This window comes from Marmota monax, unplaced genomic scaffold (assembly GCF_021218885.2).
Source record: "Marmota monax isolate L192 unplaced genomic scaffold, Marmota_monax_Labrador192_F-V1.1 WCK01_AAM20220418_F8-fsc00068, whole genome shotgun sequence".
Lineage (NCBI taxonomy): Eukaryota > Metazoa > Chordata > Mammalia > Rodentia > Sciuridae > Marmota > Marmota monax.
The window spans coordinates 899,001-923,409 of record NW_026692352.1 but is presented as its reverse complement, the minus strand read 5'-3'; the positions used below and the strand labels follow the sequence as shown (position 1 = coordinate 923,409).

Below are 24,409 nucleotides of genomic sequence, written 5' to 3'. Positions count from 1 at the left end.
GACTCTCTAGTATTGTCATTTTTAAGACAAAAAAATTTGTAGAGACTTCCTAAGAAATTGAGGCAGGATACTAAGGTTGCTAGACTTCAGGTCCAATTGTTCTCCAAGGCGTTTCTTTGTCTTCAGTGACTCATCTATCATCAAAACCTCCATCACTTCTCCTATTTTCTGATCCTTACATATGAAGTTAAAAGAGTTTTGCCAGCAATAAAAATGTATATATTACATTAAATGAGTAATATATTCAGGAAAAAGGCCTAGAGAAATTATACATAATACATAGAATTGCATTTATGTTAGAATTACTATTTAGTCATAGAAATTCAGTTTAGGATTGTCTTTACAGATGTCAAAGAAATGTTATTAATAATGAAATTTAGAGTTCCTATAGTAGCATTACTTTCTAGTTCCACCCTCCTCTTTGAGAGGAAGTTACAAGAGGTAAATTAATTCTTCAAATTTACCTGCTTTATCCCCAGAGATAGTACTATTTTTTCTAAGATTGCAGCCTGGACTCAGATGATGATTACTACAAAGGAATTGGGTCCTCAGAGCACTGCAAGTAAGGATGCTGTACAAAAGAGAGTCCAGGATCTAATGACTACTCAAGTCTCCTAAAACAAAAACAAAAACAAAACAAAACAACAACAACAACAAAACCTCACTAGGGATCCATATCCTCAAGTATCATACAGAATAAGGAAATGGCCAGCATCTTCAGATAACATGACATCCCTCCTAGAACTTCTGCTAACACAGAGATGGAGTTGCAATGCCTTGTGCATAGGCAAGCTGGCCTTGACATTAAGTTTGCTGAGGGACAAAAACCAACCCATTCAGTGCAGAAAGGAAAGTGCAGTTGTCAAAGCAGCTCACCAGGACATTTTTGCTAGATGTCTACATTTGTGGCTCCTGGAAAGAAAAGATGATGGAGTGTAAAAGAATAAACTTCATTGCAGGGCTTATTTGCTTTCCCTATACAGATCCCTGATAAATAAAGTGAAGAATTATTTATTAGTGTTCTGATAAATAAAGTGAAGAAAATTTGCCTTGCTCTAGTTTTGGACATTGGATTTTGGGGTTGTGTGAGAATAGAACATGTTTCTTGTGAAGCACACATTAGAGGTTTTTTGACCATCGTTATATTGTGAAATTGTAATTTCTTAGATTGTTAGATCTTCTACTTCAAGAATGTCCCAGAGGAGATAAAGTCTTATTATCAGATTTACCTATAGTACATACTTTTGTAAATGAGTATACCCTACTCCAAGATCTTACAATCTATGTATGAAAAAAGCATGTCTCTCAGACTGGAATTGGTAACTATTTTGAAAGAACAGGATAAACTACCCAGGAAGATCACTCTTGACATAGTAGATAGTGTGTTTTTTCATGGGCATTTTATTGAATTTTCTGTTTAATAATCTATCTATCTATATATCTATCTCCATCCATTTAATTAATTAATTTATTTTGAGAACACACTGCATTGAAGCATCTCTGTCCTCACTCTGTGCTAAGGGTAAGCCTGGAAATGTTAACATCTATTATACCATATACAGAAAGATCATACTCTTACGTGACTTTTAGAATTTAACTATATCTACAAATAAAGAAAAAATATTATATTTTATTTATATTATTGATATAGCAATCATCATTATTAAGGGCATTTACTGAAAATTCAGTTTTGTCATTTTTTAAATGACATTGTTAATTAACTCATTAAAAGAAACATAATAGATTTTACAGTATCACTCTATAGTTGAAGAAACTGAGGCATAAAGAGATTGAGTAACTTGTCTCTAAGTCGTGGTTATGAAATTATGGACATGAGAGTAGACCTCAGGCTGTCTCATGCCATAATTTGCTTCCCTACTTTGCAAGGCACAAGTAGGGAAATAGAACTGGTTTGAAATTATTGTCTGACTCCAGGTAAGACAGGACGGTGGCTTGAAATTTGAGGTGGAGTACAATTAAGTCAAATTATGATTTTGGGGATAGCTACAGGAAAAAGGTCATGAAAGAGTTTGGGAATTATACCTACAAGATTGTTCTAGTCAGTGAGAACGTGATTCAGATCTTTACATTGCCATTTATTATGTGTAGAACTTTTAGCTCAATGCTTAACCTGTTTAACGGTTTGGTTATTTGTTCCTTTGTTTTTTTAATATTGTTGACATAATGATAATATATGAAAAACAGATGTTTTCCACCCAGTCAATATGCATCATCATTTGTGATAATTATCAGAAATTGATAATTAATTCGACATGGCTAATGTAAGAAAGTGAAGAGTAAAAACAAAAACTATGAATGGAATTTTTGTCCTCCAAATCTGAGTGAGCCATTCACCAAGTCTGAGAGGACTGGAGGAGATTCCAAGAAGTGGGACATGGTGATCCATTAAGTTTTCAGGATTCTGAGTTTGAGATGTTCATTGGCCATATAATAGGCTTAACATTTCTTTCATGTCCTAAAATGCTAATTTATTCTTGGCATATAGTAAAGATGCTCTTTTCCATCTTTTCCAGGACCTCTATTTGGAAACAAAGCACTGTGTAATGGGGAGTGCTGACTTTGAATTAGAATAATCTCAGTTCTGTTTCTTATTCACTCTGTAATCTTATCACTTTATTTTCCTTACATTGGGCTCTGTATGCAAAGCAGGCATAACAACTGCTCAGAAAAGTACAGGATAAACCAAGGAGTCCCTTTCTAATGTAACTTTTCTAGTTTCTTTTTTTTCTTCTGCAGGTATTTCTATAATATTTAAAAATATTATTTCCCCCTCTTCTCCATGGAGATATGACCATCTCCCTAGATTCAGGTGTAAAAGCTGACATACTGGTGGAACTTAAAACCTAGCAATTTGAGCCATTCTAGAATGTCCCAGTCAGTATTCAGTTCTTGAATTTCTAAGAGATAGCATGGCTTTTCCCATTGTTTCATTTTTAATCTAATTTTTATTTTAAGTGTAACATACATATAAATGCATACAAAATATATGTGTGTGGCTCAGTTAAATTTTACAAAGAGAATACACACATGTAACAACTACTCAGATAGGAAATAGAACATGAAACAGATCTTGGAAGATCCCCTGTTTCAACTTTGTCATTCCCTTAATTGATCACACAGTTGACCATTTTATTTGATTTGATTCATTTCTATTATTTCCCTTTTTAAAACATTTATATACATTGAATTATACAATGTTCCTCATGCTTAGCTCATCTATTCAGCGTTATGTTTATGAATTGTCTTCATGTTGTGTGACTATAGTTGATTACTTTCAATTGCCCGATGGTGTTCCACATTATGTGTATGCCACAATATATTGACTTCACTGTTGATGGGATTTTGTTCCTTTCTAGCTATGTACAGTACACATTATAAATGTGCATTTATGGAAATTGCTGGGGCATAGGATGTACATATGTTCAGTTTTAATATATACTGCCCATTTATCTTCCCATTTGAATTTAATGTTATTTGGTTGATCTTCAATATAATGCCTGCTTTCTCTTGTAGTAGCATGCATGTGTCCAGGTTTTGAATTGATCCCTTCACATACCTTATTAGTTCTTTATAAGAGGCCTGTGCAAAATGTTATTATTATAATTATATAATTATACCCATTTTGTAGTTCAAAAACTGAGCTCTAGCACAATTAAATTGTGCATGGCCATTTCTAGGAGCAATAATAACAAGTGAAGATAGGTTTGCCCATACTTGATTAAGAATTTTAAGAGGAGAACAGTTATTCTTTGAGTAGGTGGCAAACTGGTCCCAGTAGAAACAAAATAAAAGAAATACCAGGACCTCTAACAACTCAAGGAGCCTACATCCTACTCAAGGTTGCTCTTCCTTTTCTCTGTGGAATCAAGGATGTGTAATCTTGCTTTAGGTGCATAAACTGATACTGTAGTGAAATGTAACATTTAATACCATGACCCAGAACAGTTAGATGATGAAACATGGAAGAGAAGAGGAGTAGAACCTGACATCTACCAAAGGTCTCACTTCTCCCACTTGTTCTCACACTCCATAGGGTGGCTACCCAGCTCAAGGCATTACTAGATTGATAGATTGATTGCCTCATGCAATTTTACCCCCTCACCAATAAAACAAGTCAGATTGACTCACTCTCTCTACACACTATCACAGGGAAATTCTTAATCTGATAGTACCTTCTACCTTAGATTCAAAGAGAGAATTTGAGTTCCTGTGAAGATTAGATATTAACCTTAAGAATTCAGGTTGGCAGAGAAGACAAAGGGCAGAATTATAAACCAGAAAATCTCCTAGTGGCCACCTGTGTCTGAGAAACACAAGTTAAGAGATAATTGTATGATTAACGAAGGAATCATCCAGACAAATTTGCTCACACTTTTTCTGAGGGCAAAAATATGGATTGCCATTATTGTTTACCTTCAACAACTAAGTCACTTTGGTTTTTACACTTAATACATAGGAACTGAATAAATGCATTTGAATAAAACTAAATGAAAAATAAGTAAAGGGAGCTGGATGCTGTGGAACATGCTTGCAATCCCAATGACTCAGGAAGATGAGGCAGGAGGATAATAAGTTCAAAGCCAGCCTCAGCAATTTAGCAAGGCCCTAAGCAATGTAGCGAGACCCTGTCTCAAAATTAAAATAAGTAAATAAATAAGGGCTGGGGATGCAGCTCAGTGGTTAAGCATCCCTGGGTTCAATCATTGGTACAAAGGGGAAAAAAATAAACTAAAGGTAAAGCATCATAAATTATTTTCACAATGCACATAAAACTTTCTATTTCAATATTTTTTAAAATGAACTGATTCTAATTTTACAAAAAAGATATGTAAGCGATAGGTAGAAAGAAGAGCAAGTAAAAGTGAAAAAAGGAGAAGAGAACTGCTAAAGATTTGTGATTTGGTTAGCAATTGAATATTTTCCCAAGAGTGATCTAAGAAAGATGAAAGAGTGGACAGAGAGGCTGGGAGGAAAATATACTATTGAATTGCCCCTGCAATGGCCCAACACTGGCCCAACAATTCTGCCAACTATATTTTGAAAAAAAAAGAAGTAGTCATTCTATATTTTGAGGCACTTTGGATAGACTCTTATTAATCTCTTTGCTTTTCTCTCAACTCTATTTCCCTCTCAGAATACTCTGTGGCTTCCAAAGCCCCTCTGTTGGTGTCCCCTGCTTCCTTCCTTTGGTTATATCTGAATTATACCAGATCTGTGGATTGTGGAATTCCCAGAAATGGAGAAAGGTAATCCAAAGTCTGAAGTAAACAGATGAGACATGTGGATGGGGTTCATTTCACAACTTGAGGAATTCTAACGGGCCCAGTCATCCACTGGAGAACCTGCCTCCGAGGGGAGGTGTCAGGTCTCTGACAGAGTATATCATCAGCAATGCTTCCATGTTGTCTGTGGTTTGGGTTGAGAAATACTCAGCAAGGAAAAATATAAAAGAAAACATTGGATGATCTATTCATGAACTAGTTGACTCACATCTTTATATTGATAAAGGAAATCTTTGCCTGTTTTTTTTTGTTGTTGTTGTTGTTTTGTTTTGTTTTGGTTTAACTGGCTTACTTGTTTTCAGACTTACCTTTAATTATTTTTAACCTCTGATTTATTATCCTAGTTGTCAAATATTTGACTTAATGGAAGGCTTTCATCTAGCTCACCAATTCCATATTCATATGGCATTTCACATTTCTTCTAGTCTTGACTACTGTTAATATTGCTCACATTGATGTTGTCTAAGTCCATTAAAAATAAGTCCCCAAAATCCCCTGCTCAGTTCCCAGTTCAGTATTGTCATCCTATCTGAAATCTCTAGGATTTCAGAAGAGCTGTTAAATGAATTAGCTCACCCTCATGAATTATTATCTGGCATAGGGTTTTTGTTGTTGTCGTTGTTGTTTTACAATCTAAATAGAGGAGTTTGGCTGAGGTTACAGCTCAGTGGTAGAGAGCTTATCTAGTAAATCTAAGTGTGATCTCTAACACCAAGCAAGGAAGGAAGGAAGGAAGGAAGGGGAAAAGGATGGAGAGAAGAAAGGGGGAATGGAGGAAGGGATGGAGAGAGGGGAAGAGAAAGGAAGGAAGGAAGGAAGGTGGATGGGAAGGAAGGAGGGAAGGAAAGAAGGAAGAAAGAGAGGAAGAAAGGAAGGACTATTTACAAATCTGCCATGTCTGGTGGCCTCTGTTATCATATATACTTTCATACTTTAGTATTTTCTTTTCCAGGTTCCTGTTGACAATGCTAGATCCTCATCACCATTTTCTTGGTGTACCTGGCAGTTGTTCTGGGCAGTTCCCTATCACCCACAATGTCTACGCTGACTCATCTCTGCTCTGGACCATGTATTTCTTTCTGTCCACGCTAGCAGAGTCTGATTGGCGTCTCTGTGTGTCAGCCACACTCACAGTGCTGGGACTACTATGGCTACTTCATAATACCCCTTTATGTGTCTCCCACCTCTATTTATTCCGTGCTTTTTCTTTCATGGAGTCCGCTAGATTTTGGCCTTGCCATATGATTATTTAGTAACAACACCAACTCTCTGACACATCCCTCAGTGTTCATGCTGGCTCCTGGGTAACAAAGGTTGGAATGTTTGGGTATTCGAGAACAATGTTCACCATTCCTTTTGGTCTGTGACTCTCTGGTTTCACCTAATGAAAATTTTCTCTCTCATTCCTACTGTTGGCACTAAGATATGATCCACCTCTCCTAATCAGTCACACACTTGAGCAGCTTTCTGCTTTGTTGTCACCATAGGTTCAGACTTCCTTTTCACTTTGCTTTCTTTTTTTAAATTTTTTTTTATTAAACATCAGAAATTTATTAGTTGCTCAAAACATTACATTGATCTTGACATATCATATATCATACATTTGCTTCAAATGGGGTATGAATTCTTATTATTCCCACATGTACAGATTGCAGGATCAAGTTGATTATACAGCCACTTTTTATACATACTGCCAAACTAGTGTCTGTTGCATTCTGCAGCCCTTCCTATCCCCTTCCTATCCCCCCTGCCCTCCCCTCCCCTCCCCTCCCTCTACCCCATCTACCATAACTCATTTCTCTCACTCTCTCTTATTTTTTTTCCTCCCCTTCGCCTCACATCCTCTTATATGTATTTTTGTATAACAATGCGGGTCTCCTTTCCTCTTTGGCGCAATTCCCTCTCTCTCTCTCCCATTCCCTCCCACCTCTCATCCCTGTTTGATGGTAATCTTCTCATTTGAGCAGATTATGCCAAGTGAAGTCAACCAATCCCTTAAAAACAAATGCTGAATGTCTTCTTTGATATCAGGGGGGCGACTCAAAACAGAGCAGGGAGGAAGAGCATGAGAAGAAGATTACCATCACTTTGCCTTCTTAACATCAGTTGCTCAAGTCTATAAGGGTCATGCACCCCTCCTGGGCGGGGAGAGAAAGTAACACAAATTTCCTAATGCCCATGTATCTCACATACTGGCTGTCCCAGTGTGTTGTGTCCCTGAGTGAGGGCTTTCTATCATTTAACATTTGCAAGGCATTCCTCCCCATCATTTTTATTATCAAGAGCAATGTGTACACATTTTCCACTGCTGATGATCCCAGTCATTAACTGCATAAAGACCCAGAAAGGTGTTCTCTTTGAAATAAAAATCTAATGTTCTCAATAACTCCCCTTTAGCTAAATTACTTATCATATTATATGACATAAGATATGATTATATAATACCACATGATATATGATTATATGAGAATATAATATTTTTAACACATTACCAATTATTAAAGCAGACAAAAACTAGAAGGGAACATTTAAAAATTTGAATAGGGAAAGATAAACCTGGTGATAGAAGAGAAAACAGTAGTATAGTATCTGATGCAGTGTGTTCCCATAATAAACTTATCCTTAAGTTGTTTTGCACAGTTTTGTCAAAAAAAGAAAGAAAGACAGAAAGAAAGAAGAAAGAAAAAAGAAAAAGATACTGTACTAAAAGAATAATCATCATATTCAAAACTCAGACCTCTTGATGTGATTAGTCTTTTCCGTCCATTCCTAGCCGGTTTTTGTAACCCCTGGGGCTACTCCCCTTTTCTACCTCTCCCTCATTCTATTCTTATGTCTGTATAAGTTGTTGTGTAGTACTTCTCTTAGTATTCACACAACTCTGCTTTCAAATAGACTTTTTAGTCGTACCTACTTATCAGTTAACACCAGTCCTCATTTCATTTGGATGTATTAGACTGTCTACTTGTATGTTTTCCCTACATACAATCTAATTACTGATCAACTGAATGTCAGACATGAAATGTTTTGTTATTCTTATCTAGAGAATAAACCATGCAGAAACCAAACTATGCTTTTAACTCCCTTCTGATCCTGCAAGTTTGGAAGATTCTCATTTAAGTATTTGACAGGACATCTTGGATTCATATGCACTGTGTATAGATTATTTATATGCTAATTTTTTGGCTATAGCATTCTAGAATTGAGAATCAGCAAGTTCTTCTTACTTTCTGTCATGATATAGTAGTAGTGGATTTTATTCACATTGATGTCTGGCATTGCAGATAGGAAAGCTTGGATATTTGGTGTGAAGTTACCACATACTTTTTTTAAAGTACATAATATCCAGAAAAATCTACGTTCCTGGCTCCTGGGGGATTGTATATTTTTTGCTGGAACTTTCTCCCAGAATCACAGTCTGTGACTCAGTAATACTCATCAGAATGTAACCATCTCTTTTCTTCAAGAAAATAACATTTATCTTATTTTATTCCCAACACCAACAAGGTAGGGGGGCATTGTTTATTTCAGTATGCTGAATTAAAGCTTAATATTTTTATTTGAGAAGGATATATATTTTCAACTAAATCAACCCCACCATCAGGAATACTTTTGCAATGATTATGAACACGTAAATCTGTGACAACAACTGATAATTGTTTTCCACCAACTTTTCAAAAAATAATGTTTTGTTATTAGCTTCTTATATGAAACTATTCCTTCTCTCAGGGTTGCCTTTACAGGCACTTAGATGTGAGCCAAGGGAATTTTCCAGGTCATTTTTTGTGCAATTGACTAGAATGAAATGGATTTTGTGCATACCATCTTCCCTCTAGCAGAACTGATAGAAAAATTCAATTGGTGAGCCATTCCTGGGAAGAGTCACTGCATGTGTCATGAGCATCAAATAAGGAATCTATCATCCACAAAACAACCCTAACAAGGCTGTCAATTTCATATTCTTTTATACATTCTGATACACACACATATGCATGTGTGTATAATTTATATATACACCTACATACTCAGCAACATTTATCTCTGTCTTTTTGATAGTAGCCATTTTAATAAGAGTGAGATGATATTTATTTGTAGTTTTATTTTGCATTTCCCTTCAGATTAGTGACAATGAACTTCTTTTCATGTACCTGTTGGCCATTTGTTTGTCTTCTTTTGAAAAATGTCTGTGCAGTTCCTCTATCCATTTCATATTATTTGTAATGAGTTGTATGAGTTACTTATATATCTTAAATATTAACTTCTTGTCAGATATACATTCGGCAAATATTTTATGCTGTATCAGAGATTTACTGTAATTTTGCTATTTCCTCTGTTGAGCATAAGCTTTTAAGTTAGATATAGTCCCACTTGTGTATTTTGTTGTTGTTGTTGTTCCCTGTGCTTTTGGTGTCAAATCCAAAAGCTTGTTGCCACAACTCTGTGTTTTCCTCTGAAAAATTATTGTGCCTAGCCTCACTTTAAGTTTTAAACCATTTTAATTTGATTTTTGCAAACATATGTAAGCTAATTTAATTTCATTTGAAGGGCTTCATACTGTAACCTGTTAAAACCTTGTGCAAATACTTCCACAGTTATCACTTATTATATGCATTGTTTTCTACTTGCCAGCTAGATTCAGAATTGGGATAGAGGAGAGGGACCACTTGAAACCCATCCTTCCAGAAAGTAGCATATATCAAAGTGAACACTGAATAAGAAAATGAAGCTAAAATGTGTTGCTCATGGCAACACTGATAAATACAGAGGCAGAAAAGCCATTACAGGAAGGCTAAGAAAGAAAGCAGATCTCTAAAAATTTCTCAAATATTAATGTTAAACATCTTGAGGAAGAACAGGAATTCTATTTGGCATGGGCTCACATAAAGATTGTAAGACAACAATAAATATCGAGCCATAAAAGCATCCTGAGCCCTACAGTCATCACACTATTAATAGCCCACTCCTTCCAGTGCAAACTCCGTAAGAGCAAAGACTCCAAGGAGAACAGCATTGCAGATTTTTGGCCACTCTTAATGGTAGAAGTAGGGAACAAGTTCTCAAAAGACACGGTGGCAAAGTCACGTTCTACTATTCTCCCTTCCCCAGACAGATACCTATGAGAAAACAGAGGCAAAAATAGGCAAGAGGGGAAAAGGAGCATGTGTCCAGTAAAACATGGAAGTAAACCCTTAGGGAGGAATGGAATCTATAAGAGGAGAACTGGGTGGACTAAGGCTGTGAAGTTCTGGGGAAGAAACTGGAGAAAGAAGAGAAACTCATGAGAATGGCTGGGGAAAATAAGTAACAGGTGTACTAGCACAAGGTCTGAATTAGCTCTCATTTCTTTTTGTCTTAATTGCCTTGTCTTCCCACATTCCCTCATGAATAAAAGACACAAAAATAATGTACACCATTGCAATTAAAAATGATTTTATTAGGCAGAAGCCAGTTGCTCAAAGGCCTTCATAAGTTGCCCAATACTTAGGAGTTGTTCTCTGGGGCAAAAGGCCTTTTGTATGAGATAGACAGCAGGAAAGGTAGCTTAGTGGTATTTGTGAGCCAGGGCATTGGCCACACCAGCCACCACCTTCTGAAAAGCAGACTGTGCCTCTGGGGTGAAATCCTTACCCAGGTGATGGGCCAGCACAACCACAATCACTTTGCCAAAGAGCTGTGGGAAGAAAGAAGAGGTGTGAATATGAAGAGTTTGAGCATGAATAGAGAATATTCCAACCTCATGTCCAGCTGTTCTTGTGGTTGTAATTATAAAATAAAAGAAGAATGATAGCTGGACTTAGCTGCTGCTACAGATATGAATTCTCATGTATCTGTCAGAATTTATAAGCATAAGTTTTCTTCCCTATCTCCCCAACCCAGAAGATAAATTTTTCACTGTTATTCTTTAAAACTGTGCAAAGAAACATGACAAAGTTTATTTTCCTAGCTTGAAAGAGAAATTAGAACTGCATTTTAAAGTAGACAAATTTTTAAATGTAGACAAATACAACCTAAAAAGTTTAATGGAAGAAGACAGAGCAGATATTGAAGAAAACAAAAACTGGAAAATGAAAACGAAATGAGAGGAAACATTTGTTGTCAATGGAGAATAAAGAATAAAGAATAAAAGATCAACTGTTCCAAACACCGATACCTTTGCCTCCTGCTTTAAACTTATCCTTAGGGAGGAAAAGAAAGGATCACATTGAGGGTTGTCCTAGACTCAACTTGAAGTTCTCAGGATCCACATGCAGCTTGTCACAGTGCAGCTCACTGAGACTTGCAAAGGTGCCCTTGAGGTTGTCGAGGTGTTTCAGGCCATTACTAAAGGAATCAATCACCTTCTTGCCCAGAAAAAAATAGAACAGATTTGCCTGTTATAGTTCAGCATAAGAGTATATGAATGTATCTCTTCCTGTTTCTACAGAATATGCAAAATAACCCACAGACAGAATGGATACAGCCTCTATCATGGTTCTAAGTATGTCTTCCTTCTCCTGGTTTGGATTAACTCCTCCTGGTAAGAAAATAAATATTCATTAATTCATTCATTTGTTGCTGTTTTTTCTGTGTGTGTTTGCATTAATTTGGTCACCTAATCAAATAAACGATGTTCCAAAAATAGAATAAATCTGAATCCAACCATATTTTGTGTAATAATTTCTTCATTTGGTTTTGTGACCCAGACATGGAAACATTGAGACTGCCTAATACAGTAGAAATGAAAATTAATATAAAGCCATTTAAAACACGAAGTTGTGTGTAGTATTAGCAGAAGCAACATTTTCAAATGGGAGATTAATGAGGGATGGTTCTACCTGGAGTCATCTGGGAAATGTGAAAGCAGAGAAGGTTCTCTTATTTAAACCTAATGGTCAGAAGGTGACAAGACATTCTGCCCTTGGCTATGGTTTTCTTTCCCTGCTAAGCCTCTAGGAATGCTGTGTTTTAGAATCATGTCCTTGGTTAAAATTCTTGCCCTCCGTCTCTTTTTCTCTATATATGTTTGCTTTCTTTCTCCAGGTTTTCTAGTAGTGTTCCCCCTCCCCTTCTTTTTTGTACCACATAAAACAGTGCTAAGTTCTTAGGATAGAACAAACTTCTGAAGTATAAACTTTGGTTTTTGTTATTAGAAGACACAATTTTAAAAAAAGCAAAGGCAATCAACATTTTCCAATGACAGTATAAGATCTCAACTTTCCTGGAGGACTCTCTTAGTCATCTTTCCACTTTCTTTCATCTCTACCTCCTGGAATTTGTCCTTCAATTATATTCCCATTTCCGTTTAAAAAGGGGGCATGCTTTTTAATTTCTCTTACCATGTTTCTATTTATAATCTTCTCCTGATTCTGGGATGTCCAAAATCTAAAATCTTCCTTATTTTCCCTTGTTGTCCCTGGCAACACATATTTCACAGAAATAGCTCATCCTCTCAGCTCTAATACTTTGAAACCCAATTACACTAATATTTTTAGGTAACCCTGAGAAAAGAGATATTCTGTATTGATTGTTATTCCAATGAAATTAGTAAAATTTTTATTTTCTTTTGTCTGGAATAAGAGGTCTTTCAAATATTTTAAATGATAAAAAATATTTAACTTCACATTTAGATTCTTGGGTTTTATTATATTAAAATCTGAATTAGTATTGTAACAGTTTTACGTCCAGAATGTTTTCAATATCCCTTTTTTACACTTCTCCGGGCAGAGGTCAGTTATGTTGATGGGGTGTAAATATGTTATGGGGAAATTCTGTTGCATCTTTTGCAAGGATCATATCCCTAAAACCTATATATCTTACTAGAAATGCTATAGAAAATTTTCATATTTTTCTGTAAAGAGCCAAATTGTCCAGGCTACAACTTTGCATTCTTCTTTGACAGAATTTAGCACTTTTTAAGATCCCCTTATCTTTTACTGTGCTCTGAAATGTTTCTTCTACATTCTATGTTGTTTCTTCCTCAATGACTGTCCTATGGCAACTCTCTTCTACTGTCAACTGCTGCAGATACTATCATCCAGGCCTCAGAACAGGGAAGCTGATTTGGGGACTGCTGCTCACTGTGACTTGTGTGGAATCAGAAATTTTCTTCATTTGCCCGGTTCTGTACAGACAAGCCTGTAAGTTATCATGAGACTATCAATAGCTCGGGTATAGATAGCCAAAACTAGTTATAAGAAATGATGAATAGTGATAAATGTGGTTATGTTCCGAGCCTCAGGCTCAGATCTGGACCATTCAAGAATCCAAGTGGGGCTGGTTTCGTGGCTCAGTGGTAGAACATTTCTGCCATATATGTGAGGCACTGGGTTTGATCCTCAGCACCACATAAAAATAAATAAACAAAATAAAGGTGTTGTGTCCATCTATAATTTTAAAATATATATTCAAAAAAATAGAATTCAAGCTCCATGAGGCTCACTTCCCCCTTTACAGTTGTGAACTCATTTCGTTCCTGCAAAGGTCTCACCGCACCCCTGATACCAGCCCCTGCTGACCACCCAGTATACACACCAGCACAGGCAAGTACTAAAAACCCTCAAAAAAAAAAAAAGAAGAAGAAGAAGAAAAGACAAGTCTCAAAGTTTATTTGCTTTCCTCTAATTATTCAAGCTTTATTATTTCCTAATGTTCTGGACAAGAATGGGCCTAATCTGATTTTATCAACAGGATGAATATTAACTTCCTTCAAAAAAATCAGGACACTCATCCATTTGAACATGGTATCATTATTTGTTGACACTCAGCTAGAATATTTTTGTATATGCTCTGCAGTTTAGTTTCCACTAATTCAAACAAAGTCTAGCTACTTGCTATAGTCTTCTCTCCCACATGCACAATCTCTTGGTAACCTCAGCTTAACATCTTCTCAGAAAAAATAAAACAGCTACAAAGACAAGCAGAGTTCTAGAAAGAACCCCTGTTGTGCCAGATTAGTGGGACCTCCAATAGAACTCCAGGTGCGGAATCCGATGCAATCACACAAGAGTCTTTATTGCAAGCTCGAGCCTGGACTCACAACCGTTCCCGACACATCGGATCCAGGGAGTGAGTCCTGGTCCTTTGTTCAGTGAGATTTTATAGGTTTTGGGGGTATACTCTATGCGTCACAACATTACACAGCAAATCATTCCATACCCTGGGAAAATCAAACAACAACTCTTAACATTGACTAGCACATTCACTGGCAGGAACAAGTTGGGTAGGGGTGATTGGTTAGTACAAAAGGGGGATTCCTTTGAACTGATTGGTTTAGGCCACGAGGGGTGTATGTGCTAAACTTCATGGTTTCCCAACATGTTATCAACTACCATAAACTACTTGGGGTTCATCTGGCATTCCAGGTATTTTCCCTGTCTCATGCTGATTGGAGGTTGCTAGAGGGTTGCTATGGGTCCTCACCTAGCCTGAGTCAGGATCACCTGGTGCCACAGATCTCTCTTGTTATTTGTAGACAAACAACTCAGCAGGGTGGGTATGTGCTTAGGAGTGCTCTGTGGGTTTTTCCAAGGACAAAGGTCATGCCTCCTTCCTTAGGACAGGCCTTGAGGTATAAGCTGCTATTATTTATTTATTTTTTAAAATGAAGTCACATCAGTTTCTCACCCTCCCCCACACACACACAATAGTTTGAGAATTGATAGTTTCATTCATTAAAAAAAGCTATATCTCACCGGAAAGCAATGTAGTCAACAAAATAGAACATTAATAAAATATAACTGATTATTACAGAACAATTGGCAGCCTACTCTAGAACATGCACACTGATGTTTTCTCCCTCAGGCTTAAGTGCTTACTCAGCATGAGCTTCTCTTTACCTCATGAAGTGGGCATGGTGTTGATGTATGCAGAGGGGCCATCTTCTCTAAAGCTAAATTGGACTTTCTTCTCTTTAGAGCTAAAACCTTGGCTTCAGTATGTGAAAAATAATGACAAATCTGTGAAAATAATTCACAAGGCCAAAACTTCAATGCCCTTCCCTGAGGCTAAAGACATTGATAATCTAGGAGAACATTATGCTACCTTCCCTTTACATTTTAAATTAAATTCTTTTAAAACTTTCTGTGAAATGAAACTGACAATATTGCTTTCCCTCCACTCCCACTCCCAGACACACACACTCACACACACGTCTTTTCACCTTTGACTCCACAACATCTATGTGAAGATTCAGTGTCGGGATATAGTCATCGCTCATGCTGAACAGGAGTCCCATCAATGTCATGTTCTGAATTGTTCCAAGTGAGAATTTTTAGGCCCAACTTATTTGTTTTATTCAATATTGAAGGAATATGAAAGGATGCATTACTAAAACATTCTTTTATTTTTGTCTTTTCTTGAGTTTTTGGAGGGTAGTTTTTTCCCTTTCCGAGATCATGAGATCCATAATCTCTTTACCTGCTTTGAAATACTCTCAAAACCTCTTATGCTCCTCAAATCTGACTCTATGAGAACTTAAAAATGCTCAGGAATGTGACAGTGATCTTCCTAAAATTTCCCTGGAGTAGCTCTGCTTCTGGGATGTGAGTCTGTGGTTCTTGAAGGTCCTACTCAGAAATGCAGAGTTCTCAGTGACTGCTGTGTACAATGTCCTGAGAAGGAAATTGTGGATATTCCAGGCCTCTGACCTTAGACAGAGGTGGAACCAATGAAGGGCAACTCATTGTCAATATGTCTTGGCAGAACTTGTGAAAGCTTTAAACAGAAGAAGGCACCAGGGTGTGTTTAGGCTTTCAAGTAACTCAAAAGATAACAAACAAAAGAATGATATAGATCTAAAGAAATGGATGCAAGTTAGAAATTTCTACAATTCCATATAAATTTACTGATAGTAAAAACCACACACACACAGGAATAAATGGAATTATCTAGGCAGAAAGCAAATGACTGATTATAGAGAACTTTAGTTTCTTGAATGGTCTATGAGATCCTTTCAATATACAGATTGTCCTCCAACCTGGAATTTCTGAGACAAGGAATAGTGAGTCGCTCATTCATTGATTATTCCACTGAATAAATGTTCAATTATTGCCTATGTAAGAATTTGATGTAAGAAACAGTAGGCATGCAAGATAAAAGAATAGGTAGAAATGTTTAGGAATTATGATGTACATTGATGGGGAGTGGGAAAGAGAGGAGGAATAGAAGGAAATACCAGGTGCAGGTATATGCATATATATTTGATTAATTAGTGTTATGGTGGGCTGTCTCTTAGCAACTATTGCTGCATTCCCCACCCTGGTGAGCAAAGTGGCCTAGGATTTGGCAGCTCGTTGTCTTGAAAGGATGAATGTGCACCCACATTCTTCAGTTGGCTCCAACTGGCCCTGACATTGGCCATTCTAGCTTTTGTGTATCTGGACTCTAAAATCTTGTGCTCCTTATGCTTATGTCCTAACCTCATCTCATTCAACATTTGCTTCTGCAACTATATCCTCAGTTTCATTTACATATGTAACTCAGTCTAATAGAGTGGAAAGTCTTCTAGCATTAAACACATCCAGTTCAGTCATTTTATATATTTTACATATAGGAAAACAAGTCTGGTCCTGGGGGTATCGCTCAGTGGTAAAGTGCTGGCCTTGCATGTGTGAGGCCCTAGGATTGACTTCCAGTACTGCGAAAATAAAAAGAAAACAAGTCTGTAGAGCAGGAATATTATCAATTGACTCTGTACAGATTTCTTCCTTGTCTCTAGGAATTTTTGATTCTAGGAGTATTTTGAAGTGTATAATGGATACATATTTTTTTATCATAGTTTGAACCCTCTTTGTTCCTTATTTGGGTAATTCCTTCCTACGACAAGACTCTTATCTTCTCTTCATTTTTTTTACATAAATGTCCATTAAAAGAATGAAGTGTCACTTTTCCAGCTACCAAGATCGATTTAGGGAACATGGATAATAATAGGAATGTTTTAGTAAGAGATAAAAGAAAATACAGATATTTATAGTTGCTTAAAATTATAATTAAACTGGAGAAAGAACACAGAAGAAGAGCAAAGTAAATTTATCTTATTTAGTGAGATTATATCTGACAGGTTATCTAGGAAAATGATAGTACAGAATTTTTCACAAATGTATTCTTAAGAATCAAGGAGAGTTATATTCAGGAATAAATATTTAAAAGACATTTTACACTTTTTTTCAACTTAAACTAGTAAAATCAGACAAATTCACATCCACTCTAATATCAGGAAGGGGAAGAGGGAGAATGAAGGGGGAAAACAAGGAAGGGAGAGAGGGAAAGAAGAGAATAAAAGGTATGAAAGGAAGAATAAGGAAATAAAGAGAAGGAGGAAGAAATGGAGGGATGGCTGGAATGTAATGCAAGAAGAAGGGGGCAGAAAATAAAGGAAGGAGGAGGAGATGAGGGGCCATATTAGTGGAATTTATAAGTTGAACTAAAAGTAATCAGAGATATGGTTTTATTTATATTTAGAAAGGTCAACAATGTGGTTGGGGTTAGGATCTGAAGGGAAAGTTTGTATTCTAAAATAGTAGATAGGAACCATGAACAATTTTTTAAATTTATTTATTTTTATTATTATTAGTTGTTCAAAACATTACATAGCTCTTGACATGTCATATTTCATACATTTGATTCAAGTGGGTTATGAACTCCCATTTTTACCCCATATACAGATTGCTGAATCACATTGGTTACACATCCAGGTTTTTACATACTGCCATACTAGTGTCTGTTGTATTCTGCTGCCCTTCCTATACTTTACTATCCACACTCCCCTCCCCTCCCCTCCCAACTTCTCTCTCTACCCCATCTACTGTAATTCATTTCTCTCCCTTGTTTTTTTTCCCTTTCCCCTCACATCCTCTTATATGTAATTTTGTATAACAATGAGGGTCTCCTCCCATTTCCATGCAATTTCCCTTCTCTTTCCCTTTCCCTCCCACCTCTCATCCCTGTTTAATAGTAATCTTTTTCTCATGCGCTTCCTCCCTGCTCTGTTCTTAGTTGCCCTCCTTATATCAAAGAAGACATTTGGCATTTGTTTTTTAGGGATTGGCTAGCTTCACTTAGCATAATCTGTTCTAATGCCATCCATTTCCCTGCAAATGCCATGATTTTGTCATGTTTTAGTGCTGAGTAATACACCATTGTGTATAAATGCCACATTTTTTTTATCCATTCATCTATTGAAGAGCATCTAGGTTGGTTCCACAGTCTAGCTATTGTGAATTGTGCTGCTATGAACATCGACGTAGCTGTATCCCTGTAATATGCTCTTTTAAGGTCTTTGGGGAATAGTTCGAGAAGGGAAATAGCTGGGTCAAATGGTGGTTCCATTCCCAGCTTTCCGAGGAATCTCCATACTGCTTTCCAAATTGGCCACACCAATTTGTAGTCCCACCAGCAATGTACAAGTGTACCCTTTTCCCCACATCCTCACCAGCACTTGTTGTTTGACTTCATAGTGGCTGCCAATCTTACTGGAGTGAGATCATATCTTAGGGTGGTTTTAATTTGTATTTCTCTGACTACTAGAGATGGTGAGCATTTTTTCATGTACATGTTGATTGATTGTATGTCCTCCTCTGAGAAGTGTCTGTTCAGGTCCTTGGCCATTTGTTGATTGGGTTATTTGTTTCATTATTGTTTAATTTTTTGAGTACTTTGTATATTATGGATATTAGGGCTCTATCTGAAGTGTGAGGAGTAAAGATTTGTTCCCAGGATGTAGGCTCCCTATTTACCTCTCTTATTGTTTCTCTTGCTGAGAAAAAACTTTTTAGTTTGAGTAAGTCCCATTTGTTGATTCTTGTTTTTAACTTTTGTGCTATGGGTGTCCTATTGAGGAATTTGGAGCCCGACCCCACAGTATGTAGATCGTAGCCAACTTTTTCTTCTATCAGACGGCGTGTCTCTGATTTGATATCAAGCTCCTTGATCCATTTTGAATTCACTTTTGTGCATGGCGAGAGAAAGGGATTCAGTTTCATTTTGTTGCATATGGATTTCCAGTTTTCCCAGCACCATTTGTTGAAGATGCTATCCTTTCTCCATTGTATGCTTTTAGCACCTTTGTCAAATATAATATAGTTGTGGATTGGTCTCTGTGTCCTCTATTCTGTACCATTGGTCCACCCGCCTGTTTTGGTACCAGTACCATGCTGTTTTGTTACTATTGCTCTGTAGTATAGTTTGAAGTCTGGTATCGCTATACCGCCTGTTTCACTCTTCCTACTTAGAATTGCTTTTGCTATTCTGGGTCTTTTATTTTTCCAGATGAATTTCATCATTGCTTTTTCTATTTCTACAAGAAATGCCTTTGGGATTTTGATTGGCATTGCATTAAACCTACAGAGAACTTTTGGTAATATCGCCATTTTGATGATGTTAGTTCTGCCTATCCATGAACAGGGTATATTTTTCCATCTTCTAAGATCTTCTTCTATTTCTCTCTTTAGGGTTCTATAGATTTCATTGTATAAATCTTTCACCTCTTTTGTTAGGTTGATTACCAAGTATTTTTTTTTTTGAGGATATTGTGAATGGGGTGGTTGTCCTCATTTCCATTTCAGAAGATTTGTCGCTGATATACAGAAATGCCTTTGATTTATGTGTGTTGATTTTATATCCTGCCAATTTGCTGAATTCTTTGTAGAACCTTTTGGGTCTTCTAGGTATAGGATCAAGTCATCCGCAAAATAGTGATAATTTAAGTTCTTCTTTTCCTATCTTTATGCCTTTAATTTCTTTCATCTGTCTAATTGCTCTGGCCAGTATTTCGAGAACTATATTGAATAGAAGTGGTGAGAGAGGGCATCCCTGTCTTGTTCCAGATTTTAGAGGGAATGCCTTCAATTTTTCTCCATTCAGAATGATGCTAGCCTGAGGCTTAGCATAGATAGCTTTTACAATGTTGAGGTAAGTTCCTGTTATCCCTAGTTTTTCTAGTGTTTTGAACATAAAGGGATGCTGTACTTTGTAGAATGCTTTTTCTGCATCTATCGAGATGATCATATGGTTCTTATCTTTAAGTCTATTGATGTGGTAAATAACATTTATTGATTTCCGTATATTGAACCAGCCTTGCATCCCAGGGATGAATCCTACTTGATCATGGTGCAAAATTTTTTTGTTATATTTTTGTATCCGATTCGTCAGAATTTTATTGAGAATTTTTGCATCTAGGTTCATTAGAGATATTGGTCTGTAGTTTTCTTTCTTTGAAATGTCTTTGTCTGGTTTCGGAATCAGGGTGACGTTGGCCTCATAGAATGAATTTGGAAGAGCTCCCTCTTTTTCTATTTCCTGAAATAACTTGGGAAATATTGGTATTAATTCTTATTTAAAGGTTTTGTAAACTCCACTTTATACCCATCCTGTCCTGGGCTTTTCTTGGTTGGTAGTCTTTTGATGGCTTCTTCTATTTCCTCCTTTGATATTGGTCTGTTTAAATTGTGTGTATCCTCCTGACTCAATCTGGCCAAATCATATGACTTAAGAAATTTATCGATGTCTTCACAATCTTCTATTTTATTGGAATATAGGGTTTCAAAATAATTTCTAATTAACTTCTGTATTTCTGTAGCGTCTGTTGTGATATTGCCTTTTTCATCCTGTATGTTAGTAATTTGATTTCTCTCTCTTCTTCTCTTCATTAGCATGGTTAAGGGTCTGTCAATCTTATTTATTTTTTTTGAAGAACCAACTTTTAGTTTTGTCAATTTTTTCAATAGTTTCTTTTGTTTCAATTTCGTTGATTTCAGCTCTGATTTTAATTATTTCTTGCCTTCTGCTACATTTGCTGTTGTTTTGCTCTTCCTTTTCTAGGGTTTTGAGATGAAGTGTGAGCTCATTTATTTGTTGTTTTTTTTTTTCTTTTTTTGAGGAATGAACTCCAGGCAATGAATTTCCCTCTGAAAACTGCTTTCATTGTGTTCCATAGATTCCGATATGTTGTGTCTGTATTTTCATTTATCTCTAAGAATTTTTTGATTTCCTCCTTTATGTCTTCTGTAACCCATTGATCATTCAGTAACATATTGTTCATTTTCCAAGTGATGTAGGATTTTTCCTTCCTTCTTTTATCATTGATTTCCAGTTTCACTCCATTATGATCAGATGAGATGCATGGTATTATCTTCACACCTTTATATTTACTAAGGGTTGGCCTATGGCATAATATATGGTCTATTTTTGAGAAGGATCCATGTGCTGCTGATAAAAAAGTATATCCACTTGATGATGGTTGATATATTCTATATATATCGGGTAAGTCTAGGTTATTGATTGTGTTATTGAGTTCTATAGTTTCTTTATTCAACTTTTGTTTGGAGGATCTGTCCAATGGTGAGAGAGGTGTGTTAAAGTCACCCATAATTATTATGTTGTGGTCTATTTGATTCTTGAACTTGAGGAGAGTTTGTTTTATGAACATTGCAGCACCATTATTTGGTGCATAAATATTGATAATTGTTATGTCTTGTTGGTGAATGGTTCCTTTTAACAGTATATAATGTCCTTCCTTATCCCTTTTGATTGATTTAGACTTGAAGTCAATTTTATTCGATATGAGGATGGCCACCCCTGCTTGCTTCTGAGGACCATGTGCATGGTATGATTTTTCCTAACCTTTCACCTTCAGCCTGTGTATGTCTTTTCCAATCAGATGTGTCTCCTGAAGGCAGCATATTGTTGGATCTGTTTTTTTAATCCAGGTTACCAGCCTATGTCGCTTTATTGGTGGGTTTAAGCCATTAACGTTTAGGGTTACTATTGATATATGGTTTGTACTTCCAGTCATGTTTGATTATTTATCTTTTTTTTTTAACTTGGTTTGTTTCTCCATGATTAGCTTCCCCCCCACACACACTCTCTCTTTACTGAGGTACTTCCCACTGTTGGTTTTGGTTTTGGTTTTTGTTTTCATTTCTTCCTTGTATAGTGTTTTGCTCAAGATGCTTTGCAATGCTGGTTTTATGGCTGCAAATTCTTTTAACTTTTGTTGATCATGAAAGATTTTTATTTCGTTGTTGTACCTGAAGCTTAATTTTGCTGGATACAAAATTCTTGGTTGGCATCCATTCTTTTCATGTTTGAAATATGTTTATCCAGGATCTTCTCTCTTTCAGCATCTGTGATGAAAATTCAGCCGTTAACCTTATTGGTATACCCCTGAATGTAATCTGCCTCCTTTCTCTTGTAGCTTTCAATATTTTCTCTTTGTTCTGTATATTGGATATCTTCATAACAATGTGTCTTGGCATTGGTCTACTGTGATTTTGTATGCTTGGTGTCCTGTATGCATCTAGAATTTGTACATCTGTTTCCTTATTTATATCTGGAAAGTTTTCTAAAATTATTTCATTCAACAGATTGCTCATTCCCTTGGTTTGGTCCTCTATACCTTCCTCTATCCCGATGACTCTTAAGTTTGGTTTTTTTATGCTATCCCATATCTCTTGGATGTTTTTCTCATGGTTTATTACCAGCCTTTCTGAGTTGGCTAGACTCTTTTCAAGATGATGTATTTTGTCTTCATTGTCTGACATTCTGCCTTCTACTTGCTCCACTTTACTGGTGATACTCTAGGTTGAGTTTTTAATTTGGTTTACAGTTTCCTTCATTTCTAGGATTATTTTTTGATTTTTTTATAATCTCTATCTCCTTGTAAAGTTGCTTATTTGCTTCTTGAATCTGTTTACGTAATTCATTTTCAATGTGTTCTTTCATTGTTTGAATTTGCTCTCTCATGTCCTCTTTAAGATTCCATTCCATCTGTATATGGAATTCCTTGAGTTCTTTGACCATTTTTTTGATGCCTCTAGGTTCTCCTGTAGATTTAGGCTGTCCTGCATTGTTTGTACTCCTTTTCTTCCTTGCTTTTTCATGCTGCTCATGTTACTTCCGGTTCTGTTTGACTGCTGAGTTACTGTTTACTCCTATAAATTTATTTTGGTTTTGTGTATCTCTGGAGTCTCTCCTTTGTGATGGGAGACTATGACTAGTGATGATGAATTTTATTGCACTTTAAAGCAGATTCATTCGTTTCATAAAATGCGTATGGATTCTGATGGTATATAGCGATCTGCGGTTTGGTCTTGGGACTTATGTTTAGGTCGAATGATGTGATGGTATAGAGGTTGGTATATCTTGGCAACCTTGGAAGATTGCTCTACTGACGAGGGATATTAACAGAAGAATGGTTCGGAGTATTTGGACGTAGCTAGGGAATTGCTAGCACTATATAACGCCTTGGAACATTTATCTATACACATTTAGTAAATTACACATAAACAGTATTGTAATGCTTGGGAGGAATGGTATTAGAAGGGGAGGGAAGAAGTTGCTAAAGAGAATGAGAGTAAAGAGGTAGAATTCAAGAAAAGGGGAATAAGGAAATTGAAAAGAAATGAAAAGACAATAAAATAAAATAAAAATTGAAATAAAAAAATTAAGATTAAAATTTTAAAAAAATTAAAAATTTGAAAAATGCAGTCTTAGAGTTTGCTTAACTTCTCTTCCAGTAGGTGGAGCTGTGTCCACCTGGCCAAGCTTCTCCTCTCAATAGCAGGAACCAATCCCTGTGAGGCTGATCCTCCTTCCCCACTGGGCAGTTCTCCAAACCTGGGCTCCCAGGGCCTTTCCTGGTCTCCAGTCACTTCCCCGCTTTTCCTCCAGTCAGGCCCTGCTCACCGGTGACATTCACCACAAAACTGGCTACACATCAGGTCAGCCGTTCCAGGGATCCCTATTTTCTTGAATGACCGGGCACACTCTCTTTGTTTGCCATTCCCCCAGACCCTAAGGTTGTGGAGTGTGGAGCTGGGAACCGTCAGCTTATTCTGCCTGCCCTCCAGTAGCCATGCCCCAGGAGCTGGCGCAAGAGACTTCGGTTGTCAGCGCTGGTGGGAGCGGTAACCGCGGGTCATGCGCTGCTCCTGACTCCCTAGGTCTGACAATCGCGCTCATGGGAGAGCTGGGGGCGAGGGGGGGGCCTTGAGATTTCCCAGCTGTGTGGAAAGGAAGGGCCTGGGGGTCACACACCTGCAGACTCTGGTTTCAGTGAAGTTATCCCCTCCGCCAAATTCTGGTGATGTCAGTTCTCGGCCATGGTGGTGTCCCATGTGAAGGGTGGCCAT

The 24,409-nt window shown here is 36.8% G+C and overlaps 1 protein-coding gene across 1 annotated transcript; it reads right to left on the bottom strand.

Annotated features, from left to right (window-relative positions):
• Positions 1-10,709: 10,709 nt before the first annotated feature.
• LOC131424099 (hemoglobin subunit beta-like) lies at positions 10,710-24,409 on the bottom strand. The gene is made up of 4 exons (XM_058578495.1): positions 24,315-24,409; positions 15,442-15,499; positions 11,524-11,674; positions 10,710-10,961 (listed from the first exon to the last, which is right to left on the bottom strand). Exons 1-4 carry the CDS (start codon positions 24,407-24,409, stop codon positions 10,846-10,848), a joined length of 420 nt encoding a protein of 139 aa, XP_058434478.1. The 3' UTR covers positions 10,710-10,845.